The sequence below is a fragment of the Phyllobates terribilis genome, unplaced genomic scaffold (genome assembly GCF_046119375.1).
Source record: "Phyllobates terribilis strain yellow unplaced genomic scaffold, ASM4611937v1 Scaffold_3__8_contigs__length_932513732, whole genome shotgun sequence".
Taxonomy (NCBI): domain Eukaryota; kingdom Metazoa; phylum Chordata; class Amphibia; order Anura; family Dendrobatidae; genus Phyllobates; species Phyllobates terribilis.
The window spans coordinates 403,991,750-404,010,139 of NW_027362763.1; the positions used below are offsets into that span (position 1 = coordinate 403,991,750).

Genomic DNA, 18,390 nt, shown 5'->3' on the forward strand with positions numbered 1-18,390 from the left:
ACAAAAATAACAATTACTCTTTCTAAATATTTAATGTCCTCTCTTTAATATGAATGCAAATATTTGCTAAGTATTAGATATAAGAGTAATATTTTTTTGCTTTTTTAACATAATGAGAGAAATTTATCAAAACTTGTGGAAAGGAAAAGTAGAATAGATTTCATTTGGTCTGCTGGGTTCATTTTCCAAAGAACTCCTGAAAAATGAAAGATGGAATCCAACTGATTGCTATGTGTCCTACTCTACTTTTGCCTTGCAATATTTTTGATTAATCTCCCTCTTTGAGTTATTGCAATAGCCCCACCCACCTCTCTTTAACCTTACTTTCTATGCCTACTTTTCTAGGCCTATGGTGTACTCTAGGCCTACCTTTTAGCACTTTGAGGTGAAAATCCTTAAAGGGGTATTCTCACCTAGAAAATATATGGCCATAAGTGTCTGATAGATGTGGGTTTCACCTTGCTCAGCTGTTTTTGAAGCTCCCATAGAATTGAATGCAGACAACCACTTATGTGCAGCCAACTCTCCATTTATAGCAGACCCCTCATCAGGTGGGATGGGAGTTGGGGATCTCAAATCTGGAGATAAGTACAGATTCAAAAGTTGGGACTCACATCTACCAGATGTCTACGGAATATTACATGGATATATCATAAATGTCTAAAATGGGAATATCCCTTAAACACTGTAATTTACTTACGCGGTAGGTATAGAGAGGAAGGCATCTTTGTGGAGATTATAAGCTGGGAAGCTGTTGAAAGAACCAGGTTGCAAAGAGACACCTTGGACAGATCCGTAAGTCTTTTCTGTAAGGTTATACGCTTCTAGCATTCTAAAGCCTTAGAGAAAAAACAGAAATATAAATACAATGCACATAGAAATAAAAGGAAAAATCTCAGTATGGAAGCAGAGAATAAAGAGGCTCTCTTACCAGGTGACGTGTAGCCATCAAGGTATATAAGTGGGCAAGCTGAAAGAATAAGGGATAACAAGATGACTTCATCTATATTTATACCATAGAGCCTCATACATGGGTGATGTTATCATACCGTTTGCAAATCTAAAACATCTAATATATAATTCTAGTCTGACTTTTGCTCCTGAAGCTTGGTAAGCAGAACATGATGTATTTCTTGGCTCCAATATCTACTGATCACGCTGTAGACAGTGTAAATAAGGTTCACTTGATTGTAAATGGAAGTAAAGCTCACAAAAGAACACAAAATGTTCTTGTTATTGACGTTAATTTCCTGATGTGTCATTTATTATAAACTTGGAATCTGGTCTGATAAGTTTCTCTGGCATATTTGACATTCCTAGAAATAAGAGGAGCTCAACTTTCCATTGGGTGCCGGTTTTCTTGAATTTATTTGGCATGTGCTTAGAAGAAAGGTCGGCATGACCCTATCCATTTTTAATTGAATTATTGATTACATTCTTGTTGATTTCTTTTCTCTGATCTCTTAATCTCCAGCCTAATTCAAAGAGATAGCAGTATTATGGGCAATCATAGGCGTAAGAATCGTGGTCACATGGGATGAGGCCACAAATGGGCCTGGAAGGAGGGCGGCCCATCGGTGGTCAAGGTTATTCTCAACCAGATGTATTTCCAAGGATGTATATTCAGTTTGAACTATTCCAGAGCAGAGAGCCCTTCTTGGCTCCCTGCCCAGCACTAACTATACCAGAGGCCATCAGTGTTCCATTGCAGACAGCACAATACAGTCAATGCTCTCCAACATCTGTGCTGGGTGTTAGAGGAAAAACACCCCTAACTGTGTCTCATGGGAATGGTGCCAGGTGAGAGGCATTGCTGTTGATTTTATTTAATGGCTGAGGTGGGACATTATTTATCAATGGCGCCACAAAAAGGACATTATCATTTATAGGATCACAAATTGGAGTCATTATTATTGTAAGGGGCCATAAATTGGGATATTACTACTGTTTAAGGTCCACAAAAAGGTACGCTACTGCTGCATGGTGACATAAAAGGTGGACGTTACTACTGTATACAAACTACAGGGTAGTATTATTACTGCATTTGGGCACAAAGAGGAATGCAGTCTTTTTATGAGGTATCATAAAAGAGTATATTAGCATTAATGCGGTATAGGGACACAGAGGGTGACATTTCTACTGTGAAGGGAGCCCAAAATGGGATCTCACTACTGTCATGTACTTTGTTTTTATTTTTTTAGTGGTACTATTACAGTAGGGGGAGCAAAAGGGAGTTACCATTACTGTTTATGATCTCACAGCTGCACTACAGCTTTATGTAGCTTATGTAAAGGGGAAAAGTAGGGAGGGTACTCTAGAAGCGATCAGCCATAGATGTCTGTGAATTACTTTCTGCAGAGACGAGTCCTATCTGGAAGAAATCATTGTAGTCCTCAATTGATGAAGAAGAATAGAGAAAATGAATGACTTTAATTGGAGATGTCAGCAGTGATCATTGGATTTTCCTGTTCCGAATACACTTATACCATCTACAGAACTTGTGTATAATTGCTATCTACCACTATACAGGCACTGTGTTGGGATAATATTAGTGTTAGCACAGTGTTTCTTAGATAAGTATGGTATCATTCAGTCACCATTGCATCTGCTGATAATATACAGTCATGGTATATTCGAAATCTAATATCAACCTCTTTAAAAGGACAAATTTGTCTACTGTGGCCTATCAAGTGAAATATCGGATTATCACCTCACCAGAAATAATCCAGGTGCTTTACCATGTATCAAATTGACAAACTGTACTATGTTTTGTTACAAATACAAGTCATCTTGATGGGATAATTGACATATAATTACCTTGTAAGAACTTGATAAAATTGAGACTTACTTGATGTTGCCGTTTCACACACAAAGGTGATGAGATTATCTTCAATCTTCTCAAATGCATCAAAATCATCAACAATGAAGACGTGGCGTTCACTCGGTTTACTACCTATATTTGTAAGCTCGGTATAATCCACATCAGCCACTCCAATTACGAATACGCTAAAGCCTGAAAATGACATAAGATATAGCCAACATTAGGGTTATCGCTACGTTTGGAGTTATGTCTCAAGAGGGAAAGTGAAAATGTTCCAGATCTAGTTTGAGGCCAACAAGCACACAGCAAGGTGAGATACTAGAGTTAGGAACCATCCTGATTGGTTTCATCTTGTCGGAGTGGGATGTCTTTTATGCTTTTTTGACCAAAAAAATGTCAACTAAACACTTTATGTTTTTTTACATGTATTACTAGTATTTATTTACATACTGGAGGGTATACATTCATTGTATTTATGTTTATTAATAATAAATTATTATATTTCTCTGTTAAGGGCCACAATGTGTGTCAATGTGCACCTACATATTACACATATATATGTTTTTTACATGTATTACTACTATTTATTTAATTTATGCAGGTTATCTATTTATTAATTTTGTTGTAGGCTATTCCAATATTAAGTTAATACTCAATCATTAGAATGAGTGTACCAACCAAATAAAAAACACACAATGACTAAGAACGGATGTTGAGTTTGACACATGTTGGTTTTTATCCTGTCTGTACACTTATTCTATTGATGGAGCTTTAAAGGGGTATTCCCATCTCCAAGATCCTATCCCAATATGTAGTAGGTGTAGTAATGATAATATTAGCAAATATCTCCAATTAGAAATGTACCTAAGGTCTTGCAATGCCTGCACATGAGGAAAGAGACATAGCGAATCAGAAGAACTATACTACATTTCTAATTGGAGGTATTTTAATATTATTATTATTATTATTATTATTGTTAAACCTACTTCATATTGGGATAGGATCTTGGAGATGACAGTACCCCTTTAATTTAATATTGATGATTTCATACTCAACATCTGGAACATTTTCCTTTCCCTTTTGCTATGGATTATGCCTGATCACTGCAGGTTCTATTGAACTGACACTTACATTTTATACATATTGAAAGTGAACTTGCTACATTCTCTATTTTTTTCTTAGAGCTACATCTACAGCACCAAATAAATATGTCAGTTGTTTGCAAGGCCTTTCATTTTCCTGTAAGGCTATTAATTTTCCTGGCCATGATCCCAAACATATTTTCTTCTTGTTTTGCATAGTCAAATTACTTTCTAATCTCCAGGGATTTACAGATAGGAGAATAAATGAAAAGGGAATTTTACTTAATGTATGTCTTTTCTAATATTGGTGTCACAATTCCTCCTATCAGTGTGTCAGGATGATGTGAGTGACAGTTCAGCTAATCAATCTAGGGCAGGGGTGTACTGAGCTGACAGTATGGTGATTGACAGCTCAGCCGTCCAATCGGAGGCTGGGTCATGCTGAGCTGTCACTGTGTTGAGGTTTCCCCTATGTGTCTCCGATTCGGTGTAATTACCTGGCCATTTAGCAGGCTCTATTCCTCCAATTACTGACAGTTGTAGCTTATGCTCGGTGGTGTCTGCGTGCCTTGCGTTTCTGTGCTCAGTCTCAGATTTATTGTTACCCGACCTTTGACCTTGCTTCTGACCATCCGTTTGCCTAGCCTCTTTGTCATGATCTACTACCCTCCTAGAATCCTGACCTCAGACCATGTCCTGACTACGCCTTTGCCTTACCCCTTTGATTATGATGAGTTTTCTTGGTATCTGACCCTGGACCTCTTGACTACATAGCCTCACTGCTTGCCCATGAGTAGTGACTAGCGTCCCAGCTGGGTATGTAAACTGCTTAAAAATATGGGTGGAAAAAAAATTAAAGCGAAGGTCTGCCAGCAATTCCCCACCTCAATGTTTTCCTTTACAGGTTGTAGAGCAGCTATGGGGAAGTCAAACTCCTCATTGTTACTCTCTGATGCATTCTCCAGAATATTTCCTATAACAGTATTTTGTCAATAAAAAAAATTAATCTCCATTTAGTGCACGCAGGTATTTTAACTGTGTTGCCTGAATTTATCAAAGTAGAGAGGGCAAGGGAATTTGATTTCTGAGCTGTTTCTATGTCCAATTACCTGAGTCCCTCCTACTTGTAAATGGAGTAATGTAAGTAATTAGGAAAACTACTGATAAAACAACTCTAATATACAAGCAAAGGTAGACCTTCCAATTAAAATATATTTCTTGTTCACATTCCAATTTGCGCAACATGATCAAACTGTGATTTATTGTATTGGAACAGCTTGACTCACTACGGGAACATGTTGAAGTTTTACAGTATGTATACCCATATTATTCTTTAAAGAAGTATGTAATAAAAAAACAGTTATACTTTTAATGATCAGACTGAAACGTGAGTTAGGAACCATTGGCTTATTAAAGCAATATGGCCAGGAGTGCTTCAAGCATTAATGTAGCCGGAGGCACATAGTAAAATATCCCCTTCCCAAATTAAAGATGGAAAAGTGTTGCCAGGAAAGGAAATTTTCTTCCCATCTCACGGTGCATGGCTTAATATGTCTCATTATTAGTTATGGTTATATCAAGTATTTACTTTCAAATATTAAAACTTAAATTAATATTTTAGTGACATAAATCTTATATTATATAAGTTTATGAAAAATATAAGACTAATTATTAGCTAGAAAAGCCAGAAAATGTTTTCTTTTATCTTGTTCACACAATTCATTGATCTGGTGCATTTATGTAGTCATGATTAGTGATGAGCGAATGTGCTCGGATAATGGGTTATCCGAGCATGATCGGGTGCTAACCGAGTATCTTAGGCGTGCTCGAGAAATAGGTTCTAGTCGCTGTTTGTTGGTCAATCCCTGCATGTGTTGCGGCTGTCAAATAGCTGCGAGACATGCAGCTGTGGCAACTCAAACCTATTTTTCAAGCATGCCGAAGATACTTGGTTAGCACCCAAGCCTGCTCGGTTAACCCCTTTTCCGAGCACATTCGCTCATCACTAGTCATGATACATTCATCTTAGTAACTTTTCTTCCTATTTTGAGATTCTCCATAGTAAATCACACATTCAGTCTTTTTCTAAGCTAAGCATACCAGAGTGTTGAATATCCATGGCAGACTTCTTCACGTCATCCTGGGATCTTCCATCAGTCACCACTACTAGTACTTTGGGAACAGATCTTCTCATTCCATTTTCGAAAGTCAATACCTTATCTCGTACAAACTTCAAAGCTTTTCCTGTGAGAAAAAAGTTTGTTAAGCCACTTTCTCTGTGTAGATTAAAGTAGATCTCGATTCCCTGGCATTGGAAATTAGCTTTTTTATGCAATTATTCATGAATAAAGTCTATGTTCATAATTGAAGACCTGATGATTGCTTGTCTTTAGCTTGTATGGGGGCAGACATATCAGTGTTGTAGATGCACCAATGCCCAGAGGTGGAGGGGCCCGCCAATAACAGCGCCTATTTCAGCTGGATTGGGCACATTATCCCATGAAGGGGACCAGAATGGGGGACATTATACTAGGAAGGGGTCCAGGATGAGGCACATTATATTAAGAAGGAACTCAGGATGGGACACAATATCCCAGGAAGGGGACTAGAATGGGGTGCATTATCGTAGGAAGGGGACTAGCATGGGGCACATTATTTCAGGAAGTGGACCAGGATGGGGCACATTATACCAGAAAGGGAACCAGGATGGGGTACATTATACCATAAAGGGGACCAGGATGGGGCACATTACACCAGAAAGGGAATCAGGATGGGGCACATTAAACAATGAAAGGGACCAGCATGGGGCACATTACACCAGAAAGGGAACCAGGAAGGGGTACATTATACCATGAAGGGGCTCAGGATGGGACACATTATAACTGGATGAAGACATTATACAAAGAAGGGACCCAGGTTGTGAGACATCCCAAGAACTGACCCAATATGCCCAGCATTATATACACACACAGTATATACAGTATAATCTATAGCTTGGTCATCATAAAAGGAGAGGGGCCCAAACACATTTCTTGCACAGGGGCCCCAAGCTGTCAATGTCCACCCATGGCTTGTATGCCACAGTTATTATTTAGCAGTTTGTAAGCAATGTGTAGTATACCTGTTTTTGTGTTTCCACCCTTGTATCGAACATTAGCTAATGCACCCAGAGCTTGTGCTTTATCAGCATAAGTATTCAGCTTAAACTCAGTTTGGGCTTCATCACTGAACTGCACAAATGAAACCTGCAGGAAATCAGAGATGAACATTAGTTATATAAGTTAATATACAGTACAGACCAAAAGTTTGGACACACCTTCTCATTTAAAGATTTTTCTGTATTTTCATGACTATGAAAATTGTACATTCACACTGAAGGCATCAAAACTATGAATTAACACATGTGGAATTATATACTTAACAAAAAAGTGTGAAACAACTGAAAATATGTCTTATATTCTAGGTTCTTCAAAGTAGCCACCTTTTGCTTTGATAACAGCTTTGCACACTCTTAGCATTCTCTTGATGAGCTTCAAGAGGTAGTCACCGGAAATGGTCTTCCAACAATCTTGAAGGAGTTCCCAGAGATGCTTAGCACTTGTTGGCCCTTTTGCCTTCACTCTGCGGTCCAGCTCACCCCAAACCATCTCGATTGGGTCAAGGTCTGGTGACTGTGGAGGCCAGGTCATCTGGCGTAGCACTCCATCACTCTCCTTCTTGGTCAAATAGCCCTTACACAACCTGTTGTCCTGTTGAAAAATAAATGATGGTCCAACTAAACGCAAACTGGATGGAATAGCATGCCGCTGCAAGATGCAGTGGTAGCCATGCTGGTTCAGTATGCCTTCAATTTTGAATAAATCCCCAACAGTGTCACCAGCAAAGCACCTCCACACCATCACACCTCCTCTTCCATGCTTCACGGTGGGAACCAGGCAAGTAGAGTCCATCTGTTCACCTTTTCTGCGTCGCACAAAGACACGGTGGTTGGAACCAAAGATCTCAAATTTTGACTCATCAGACCAAAGCACAGATTTTCACTGGTCTAATGTCCATTCCTTGTGTTCTTTAGCCCAAACAAGTCTCTTCTGCTTGTTGCCTGTCCTTAGCAGTGGTTTCCTAGCAGCTATTTTACCATGAAGGCCTGCTGCACAAAGTCTCCTCTTAACAGTTGTTGAAGAGATGTGTCTGCTGCTAGAACTCTGTGTGGCATTGACCTGGTCTCTAATCTGAGCTTCTGTTAACCTGCGATTTCTGAGGCTGGTGACTTGGATAAACTTATCCTCAGAAGCAGAGGTGACTCTTGGTCTTCCTTTCCTGGGGCGGTCCTCATGTGAGCCAGTTTCTTTGTAGCGCTTGATGGTTTTTGCAACTGCACTTGGGGACACTTTCAAAGTTTGCCCAATTTTTCAGACTGACTGACCTTCAGTTCTTAACGTAATGATGGCCACTCGTTTTTCTTTACTTAGCTGCTTTTTTCTTGCCATAATACAAATTCTAACAGTCTATTTAGTAGGACTATCAGCTGTGTATCCACCTGACTTCTGCACAACACAACTGATGGTCCCAACCCCATTTATAAGGCAGGAAATCCCACTTATTAAACCTGACAGGGCACACCTGTGAAGTGAAAACCATTTCTGGTGACTACCTCTTGAAGCTCATCAAGAGAATGCCAAGAGTGTGCAAAGCAGTCATCAAAGCAAAAGGTGGCTACTTTGAAGAACCTAGAATATAAGACATATTTTCAGTCGTTTCACACTTTTTTGTTAAGTATATTATTCCACATGTGTTAATTCATAGTTTTGATGCCTTCAGTGTGAATGTACAATTTTCATAGTCATGAAAATGCAGAAAAAACTTTAAATGAGAAGGTGTGTCCAAACTTTTGGTCTATACTGTATATATATATATATATATATATATATATACACCTTCTATTGCAGAATGTATAGATAATTATGGATTGTGCACTTACACTATTGTGTACAACCCCAGGAAACTCAACAAGAAAATGTTCTGTTGTGGGAATCAGACATATTAGCTAGTGATGCCATCCTGCCCTCTACTGGGCCTTTCTTTGTTTCATCCAATATCTAGTGGTAAACTGTGTTGCAATTTAGCACTATAGCACAATGATCATGACAAGGTCACTAAGTCAAATTACTATTATGAGATATAATGTAAAATAATAAGTTAATAGAAAAAATAATATAATTTATCCAATAGTGTTCTATCACCCATAGCCCTCCTCCTGTTTTCAGACTACAACCGCCCCAGAGCATGCTGGGAAATTTTTGGGTTGTCAATTATTGCTACAACTTTTGTTCTACACAACTTAATTGTATTGTCAACTACCCTTTTTAAATACTATATTCACATGAGTAAAATAAAAATAGCAGATTCTCACCTCCCGCACCGGCATCTTTCCAGTTTTGTTAGCCCTGGGTTTCGCAGGGCTTTTTCGTGCCACTTGAGCACTAAAGCGAATCAGTGGTCACTGATAGGTTGCTTCACTTACACTTTCCTCAGATGACCTTTGAACATCTGAAAGAAGTCTGAGAACTGCAGCCCATTAGCGATCACTGATTGGCTGCACTGCTTACGTGGCACAGCAATGTCATGCAAGCCCTGGGAGACCTGGTGCTGGCATTACTGAAATGGGGAAAGTGTGAAAAGTGAGGATCAGCTATTTCTATTTTACTCAGGGAAAGGAGTTGTCCAAGTAGTAGACAGCCCCTTTAATCTCAACTTTGATAGCTATCTTTCACTGCACAATACAATGATTATTCTATTGAAGAATGTATGAATAGAAATAGAATATAAACATTTCTTCTGTTCCACAGCTAATACATTTTCTCAGATCTGATCACATAGCTATCAGTCTCACCTGGATGCCTGCAGGATTGATGACATCAAAAGCTCCAATGGTGTTAAATATAAACTGCCGAACTTTGTTGAAGTTATCATCACCAATACTCCATGAGCTGTCAATTAGGAAGACAATATCTGCTTTTGCCCCTTTGCACACTGAAAAAAGAATTATCTGTATCAGTATTAGTTACAATGGATTAGCATTAGGACAAGGAAGGGCATGGAGTGAGAGGGAGGGTGGGTTGGAGATCTGGGTTAAAGCTTTAGTCCCGTATCTAAATGCCTTGTGCAAGTGGCTAGTTGGCACCTTTCCTGGCACAACTGTCCACTGCATATACCCCAGTGGTCTCCAAACTACAATCATGCTTGTAAGTTTAATAATAAGTAAACCTTCATAATATGTATACATATTCTACCACTAATTAGTATCAATTTTAAACAACTGTTGCCTCTGTTCATGACATAAATGCCCCTGTCACCATTACAAAAAGTGATATATATATATATATACAGTTATATGAAAAAGTTTGGGCACCCCTATTAATCTTAAGCTTAATGTTTTATAAAAATTGGTGTTCTTGCAACAGCTATTTCAGTTTGATATATGTAATAACTGTTGGACACAGTAATGTTTCTGCCTTGAAATGAGGTTTATTGTACTAACAGAAAATGTGCAATCTGCATTCAAGCAAAATTTAACAGATGCATAAGTATGGGCACCTCACCAGAAAAGTGATATTAATATTTAGTAGATCCTCCTTTTGCAAAAATAACAGCCTCTAGTCGCTTCCTGTAGCTTTTAATGAGTTCCTGGATCCTGGATGAAGGTATTTTTGACCATTGCTCTTTACAAAACAATTTCAGTTCAGTTAAGTTTGATGGTCGCCGAGCATGGACAGCCCTCTTCAAATGATCCCACAGATGTTCAATGATATTCAGGTCTGGGGACTGGGATGGCCATTCCAGAATATTGTAATTGTTCCTCTGCATGAATGCCTGAGTAGATTTGGAGCGGTGTTTTGGATCATTGTCTTGCTGAAAGATCCATCCCCTGCGTAACTTCAACTTTGTCACTGATCCTTGAACATTATTGTCAAGAATCTGCTGATACTGAGTGGAATCCATGCGTCCCTCAACTTTAACATGATTCCCGGTGCCGGCATTGGCCACACAGCCCCAAAGCATGATGGAACCTCCACCAAATTTTACTGTGGGTAGCAAGTGTTTTTCTTGGAATGCTGTGTTTTTTTTGCCGCCATGCATAACGCCTTTTTGTATGACCAAACAACTCAATCTTGGTTTCATCAGTCCACAGGACCTTCTTCCAAAAAGATATTGGCTTCTCCAAATGTGCTTTTACATACCTCAGCCGACTCTGTTTGTGGCGTGCTTGCAGAAACGGCTTCTTTCGCATCACTCTCCCATACAGCTTCTCCTTGTGCAAAGTGCGTTGTATAGTTGACCAATGCACAGTGACAACATCTGCAGCAAGTTGATGCTGCAGCTCTCTAGAGGTGGTCTGAGGATTGCCCTTGACTGATCTCACCATTCTTCTTCTCTGCCTTTCTGATGTTTTTCTTGGCCTGCCACTTCTGGCCTTAACAAGAACTGTCCCTGTGTTCTTCCATTTCCTTACTATGTTCCTCACAGTGGAAACTGACAGGTGAAATCTCTGAGACAGCTTTTTGTATCCTTCCCCTGAACAACTATGTTGAATAATCTTTGTTTTCAGATCATTTGACAGTTGTTTTGAGGAGCCCATGATGCCACTCTTCAGAGGAGATTCAAACAGGAGAACAACTTGCAAGTGGCCACTTTAAGTAGCTTTTCTCATGATTGCATACACCTGGCTATGAAGTTCAAAGCTCAATGAGGTTACAAAGCCAAAAAAAGTGCTTTAGTAAGTCAGTAAAAAGTAGGTAGGAGTATTTAAATCAAGAAAATGATAAGGGTGCCCATACTTATGCACCTGTCAAATTTTGTTTGAATGAAGATTGCACATTTTCTGTTCGTAAAATAAACCTCATTTCAAGGCAGAAACATTACTGTGTCCAACAGTTACTACATATATCAAACTGAAATAGCTGTTGCAAAAACACCAATTTTTATAAAACATTTAGCTTAAGATTAATAGGGGTGCCCAAACTTTTTCATATAGCTGTATATATATATATACTGCTCAAAAAATAAAGGGAACACTTAAACAACAGAATATAACTCCAAGTAAATCAAACTTCTGTGAAATCAAACTGTCCACTTAGGAAGCAACACTGAATGACAATCAATTTCACATGCTGTTGTGCAAATGAAATTGACAATAGATGGAAATTATTGCCAACATGTTAGGCTATGGGTTGAAATAGATGGACTTAGTCTTCCTTCAACCTTAAAAACTATGTTACTAATTATCAAGACCCACTCAATAAAGGAGCGGTTCTGCAGGTGGGGACCACAGACCCTATCTCAGTACCAATGCTTTCTGGCTGATGTTTTGGTCACTTTTGAATGTTGGTTGTGCTTTCACCCTCGTGGTAGCATGAGACGGACTATACAACCCACAGAAGTTGCTTAGGTAGTGCAGCTCATCCAGGAAGGCACATCAATGCGAGCTGTGGCAAGAAGGTTTGCTGTGTTTGTCAGCGTAGTGTCCAGAGGCTGGAGGCGCTACCAGGAGACAGGCCAGTACACCAGGAGACGTGGAGGAGGCCTTAGGAGGGCAACAACCCAACAGCAGGACCGCTACCTCCCCCTTTGTGCAAGGAGGAACAGGAGGAGCACTGCCGGAGCCCTGCAAAATGACCTCCAGCAGGCCACAAATGTGCATGTGTCTACACAAACGGTTAGAAAGTGACTCCATGAGGGTAATATAAGGGCCCGACGTCCACAGAAGGGGGTTGTGCTCACACCAACACCGTACAGGACACTTGGTATTTGCCTCAGAACACCAGGATTGGCAGAGTCGCCACTGGTGCCCTATGCTCTTCACAGATGAAAGCAGGTTCACACTGAGCACATGTGACAGACTTGACAAAGTCGTGAGATGCCATGGAGAGAGATATGCTGCCTGCAACATCCTTCAGCATGACCGGGTCAGCAATGGTGTGGGGTGGCATTTCATTGGAGGGCCGCACAGCCCTCCATGTGCTCGCCAGAGGTAGCCTGACTGCCATTAGGTACTGAGATGAGATCCTCAGACCCCTTGTGAGACCATATGCTGGTGCGGTTGGCCCTGGGTTCCTCCTAATGCAGGACAATGCCAGACCTCATGTGGCTGGAGTGTGTCAGCAGTTCCTGCAAGATGAAGGCATTGAAGCTATGGACTGGCCCGCCCGTTCCCCAGACCTGAATCCGATTGAGCACATCTGGGACATCATGTTTCGCTCCATCCACCAACATCACATTGCACCACAGACTGTCCAAGAGTTGGCAGATGCTTTAGTCCAGGTCTGGAAGGAGATCCCACAGGAGACCATCCGCAACCTCATCAGGAGCATGCTCAGGCATTGTAGGGAGGTCATACAGGCACGTGGAGGCCACACACAATACTGAGCCTCATTTTGACTTGTTTTCAGGAGATTACATCAAAGTTGGATCAGCCTGTAGTGTGTTTTTCCACTTTAATTTTGGGGGTGACTCCAAATCCAGGCCTCCATTGGTTGATAAATTTGATTTCCATTGATGATTTTAGTGTGATTTTGTTGTCAGCACATTCAATTTTGTACAGAACAAAGTATTCACTGAGAATATTTCATTCATTCAGATCTAGGATGTGTTATTTGAGTGTTCCCTTTATTTTTTTGAGCAGTGTATATATATCTATATATATATTGCTTACCGTCACGGGCTGATGGTATTGTGGGTGGTGGAGGAGGAGCAGGAGGTTCGGTTGGTGATTCTGTTGGCTTTATCACTAAAGGTCGAGAGAAGATATTAATTATTACTGATTACTTATAAAGCATTAACATTCTTTTTATTATTGCACACATAATGTATCATGGCACATATGCAAATTGCCTCTTCAGAGAAAAAGAGGACTTGAGCTCTATGGGCCCCAATATATAGAAAGGATATAAATGAGCTTGAAAAGGTACAAAGGAGGGCAACAAAATTAATAAAGGGAATGGAGGGACTGCAATACCCAGAGAGGTTGGCAAAACTAGGACTATTCAACCTGGAAAAGAGAAGGTTGAGGGGGGACATAATAAATGTGTACAAATATGTTAGGGGACAGTATAGAGATCTTGCCCGGGATTTGTTCAAAAGGAGGGATATTACGGTAACAAGAGGGCATTCACTAAGACTGGAAGAGAAAAGGTTTCAGCACCAGCATAGGAAGGGGTTCTTTACGGTAAGAGCAGTGAGAATATGGAATTCACTGAGTGAGGAGACGGTAATGTCGGATTCACTACACCAGTTCAAGCGGGGACTGGATGCATTTCTATATACCAGGCAGATTTCAGCGTATACTTAAAAATAAAATAAAATAGTAGGTTGATACAGGGATTTATTCTGACTGCTAGTTTCAGAGTCGGGAGGGAATTTTTCCTCAGGTGAAGATTGGCTAAATCATTTGGGGTTTTTGCCCTCCTCTGGATCAACTTTAGCAATCACAGAACTAACAGGTCGAACTTGATGGACGCAAGTCTTTATTCGGCTTTACAAACTGTGTTACTATGTTACTATGTTACTATAGCGCCCCCTATTGGAAGCAACAATCGTACAAGTCACAATCAACCCTTTAACGAGTCGTGCAATGTAATCTTTGTTGTACTAAGATCCAAGCAGAAAGCAGCATTTAGAATGTGTTAGTTCCATTCTACATACTGTCCCATTTATTGGAGTTATATTACTATATAGGTATCTATTACTTACAAGTACGTTCTTTGGTTGAAACACCTCTGCCCTCAAGGTTTGGTGTCTGTACGTACACGGTGGCAGTATATTCGGTGTCAGGGTTCAGACCAGTAAAGCAGTTTGATGACTCTGATCCAGGCACTGTTATTTCCTGTCCTCGTGATCCTGTAAAGTATAACAAATATTGATTATTTATCACTATATATACTGCATTTCTAAAAGCTACTTGGTGCAGTACTCTAAATATCACTAGAACCAAGATATACACACAATGGTTTTACTTGGTAGTAGGGGATCCAGCACATGTGAGTAGAAAAAATGAGTTATGGCTATGAACCAGGGAGTTCAAAAGTTCGAAACGAGTAATAACTCCCAAGTCTTATAGGTCTTTTTCCTAATCCTTTTTATGGATTATACACTGATGAATATTTTTTTTAACTGTTTTGGAATAAACATTGATTTTATCTATTCAAGTGTGCTGGATTCTCTACTGCCTCGTAACCTTGGAACCTTCTGTGTGGGATTGACTCTCCTAAGTGTTCCTGTGCACTGTGTTTTCGGTGGTTGCTGGCCCATAGAAGGGTGAGATGAATAATTGTTCTCCTCTTTTTCAATGGTTTTATATGTATTTTATAATTGCATTCATTACTGGATCCTGTTAAACTTATTTTTTTTGTTCTACAAGTATGGTATCATCATTTTACAGAAAAAAAATCTGTTCTTACCATCAACTGGATTTAGTTTCACTCTATAGGAAGTGGCAGCTCTGTGAGGCGTCCACCTAATACAGAATGAATCCCACGACACTTGGTAGCTTGTCAGATCAGTGACATTGAGGTACACTGCAAATGGAAAATCAGAAATGTTCAGGGAAAAAAATTAGAGACATCAACTATGTTGAGTACAGCGGTATTCTTAATACCATAGTTCTTGGGGTTTAACTTACAGAAATCTGAACCTCAGTAACTATCTCACATTTAGCATTGTGTTCTGAGAGATACTGATGTGACTATCTTCCCTACAGCTTACACACAGCTGTCATCTACACTTTCCTATTAACCATATACAGATGTGTCCACCACTATGTTTTCCGCAAATTTTTATAAGGTCTCCAATTTCTCACAATACAAAATCAATATATGCTCAAAAAGACACATATATCATAAACAACTCCCAATGGAGCAACACATGTTACATTTTGGAGTTCACGTATTCATTAGTCACAGTATATATATATGTACGTATATCATAATCAACTCCCAATGGAGCAACACAATTTTTTTTTCAAAGCTGTTGAACTTGTGGGACTCCTCTTAGGAAAGACACATGTGTAATATCCTAACCAAAGGTGTATTGAAGGATAAAGGAAACAATAACGCAAACTTTAAAATTAAACTTTGAGCACAGCCTTTATAAACGGCTACAATCTAAATATTTTCCAAACTTGGAAAGCAATGGTTCGGTTCAGGACTTATCATTTGGCAACAGACAACATGACATGATTCAGGGAAAATAAATAAGATAACAGGTAGTGGGTTGAATAACTCCCATCAGAAGAAGAGATTAAAATGAAATTTCCAACCTGTGAATATCTACACCCACAATCCACATTTCTCGACTCTCTAAATAATAAACTTAAATCATAATCATAAATGAAAGCAAGAACACAGAACAGTTTGCAGAAGCAGATTCACCACCTAACTTATTCTGCTTTGTCAAGCACAATGGAGGGAAAATGAAAAGTAGCAAGCCAGTACTTGAAGATCAATTTAAGCCAAAAATACTAAATGGAACTTTCAAAAGATGTATTACAAATAAGCTTGTGATTTGGTTTCTTTTTGACAATTGTATAAGCACAGGACTTACAGGTTGTTCCAGGTCCTCTAAGTGGTCCACTCAGTCCGGTGTCATATTGGGCATACACCTGAACATCATAAGTTGTTCCAGGGTTAAGATTTTGCAAAGTGTATGAATTCACATCGCCAACAAATACTTCCATAGAGTCATCAGCATCTTCACAAGAAATAGAAAACAGTTACTACTTGAAGTATGGACTATAGATTAATTTGGATATATATCAATGTAAATAAAAGAAATAAAAAGATTATAGTTACCTTGTGGCTGGTATACGAGTTTGTAGCCAAGAACTGGAGAGGTTGCTCTATCCCAAGATACTCGGAACCTGGTGTACCATTCATCAGAAATTTGTAGATTTTTAGGTGCAAGCAAGCCAACTAGAAAAAAATCAATGGCATCCATTATGACCTCAAAAAGTTGTAAAGTAATACCCTTTATAGACTTTACATCCTATATGTAAGCCTAGAAGGGAAGTGATTACTAGTCCAGAATTTTGGATGTACGGACAATGAATTTTTTATTACAGATATTCAATCCTTCCAAGTATAGAAGGTCTATTTTTTTTTTAGGGACAAACTACTGCACCGGGAAAGGAATTTAATGCCAAAACACGGACACAGAAATGGCAGGGACATGCAGGCATCAATAAAAATAATCTAGAAAAACCTCAGTATATAATATATATTTTAGGAACATTTGTATTGCAATCATTAAACATGTGCCATAAACACATTTTTATTCTCTTACGTGTTCTTCCATTTCCAGTCAGTTGTCCGCCATCACCGTCTGCATACACAGCTACCACAGTGATTTTATATGGTGTGTCTGATTGCAAAGGTTGTAGGACCACATTGTTTCTTCTACCGGGAACCGTTGTCTAAAATTCAAATACAGTAATATATTTACAAAAAATAAAAAAAAAAAAATATATATATATATATATATATATATATATATATATAAAGAGGTAAAATGTATAAATGGTGTTACAAAAATACAAATATAGCAATATGTCTTATGAAATATATTTTATACTACAGCAAAATCATGAACAAGGGATGACGAAGATGAAATAATATGGGGCAGTGGCAACAGAGTACTAGAGCCATTTTAAGTTTTTAGAGCTACTGTATGATCCTCGAAAACCCTAACAATTACCAAAGTGTTTTCTCTACATTTGTATTACAATGTTTTGTAGCTATTAAAGTAATAACTAAATCATGCTGCAAATAAAAGTACAATCCCATCAGTACTGCAGGAGAGATATATGTGCAACATGCACAGCACATAGTAAGGTTTCATTCAGACAAAACCACTGTAAACACTGGAGACCAGACATAATGTATTATACATCTGTTCTACAAAATGAGCACTGGATATACAGTCCTTTCAATAGAAAGCAGACTGTCTGCAAAATAGGGAACATATGGATAAAAGTGCTGTGACACGACATTGGGACTGGCTTAGACGTGTGTCAGAAAATAATGCAATAAGTCTTTTATAGAAATGTGGTGCGTTCTTAGGACCTCAGAGAATAAACGGTGCTTGAATACTAGTACAATGGTATTCTGTGCATAGTTAGCAGAATCCAATAGCAATACAAAATCTAATAAGCTACTGAAAACCCAATAATGTTGTCAATTGCTTATTTCACTAGCTCTACTGAATGTTCGGCTAGTTGTCCTCAATCCACTGGTGTAAACATGCGCAACAAAGAATTGTGATCAGCCAATGATCAATGAACTTTTGATACTTACTGGTGTCAGCAAGGACTTAATAGTGTCCTACAGACCCAACATAAAAATCATAAGTTAGGAATTACATAAACATGTTGCTTAATTTGCACCAGTTTCTGGTTCTGGCTTATATCCTAAGTCATGTGATGAAGCTCGTTAAAGGGTC

At 39.0% G+C, this 18,390-nt stretch overlaps 1 protein-coding gene across 3 annotated transcripts in view; it reads right to left on the reverse strand.

Annotated features, from left to right (window-relative positions):
• The window catches only part of COL12A1 (collagen type XII alpha 1 chain), a 175,574-nt gene that overhangs the window by 45,793 nt on the left and 111,391 nt on the right, over positions 1 to 18,390 (reverse strand). For all 3 annotated transcript variants that reach the window (XM_073675570.1, XM_073675573.1, XM_073675572.1), the window contains 12 exons: positions 17,236 to 17,365; positions 16,746 to 16,865; positions 16,498 to 16,644; positions 15,357 to 15,473; positions 14,650 to 14,796; positions 13,613 to 13,687; positions 9,794 to 9,933; positions 7,025 to 7,148; positions 6,004 to 6,147; positions 2,849 to 3,013; positions 932 to 970; positions 701 to 839 (listed from right to left, as the gene is read on the reverse strand). In XM_073675570.1, the coding sequence (XP_073531671.1) occupies positions 701 to 839; positions 932 to 970; positions 2,849 to 3,013; positions 6,004 to 6,147; positions 7,025 to 7,148; positions 9,794 to 9,933; positions 13,613 to 13,687; positions 14,650 to 14,796; positions 15,357 to 15,473; positions 16,498 to 16,644; positions 16,746 to 16,865; positions 17,236 to 17,365 (1,487 nt within the window). The remainder of the gene's footprint in view (positions 1 to 700; positions 840 to 931; positions 971 to 2,848; positions 3,014 to 6,003; positions 6,148 to 7,024; positions 7,149 to 9,793; positions 9,934 to 13,612; positions 13,688 to 14,649; positions 14,797 to 15,356; positions 15,474 to 16,497; positions 16,645 to 16,745; positions 16,866 to 17,235; positions 17,366 to 18,390) is intronic.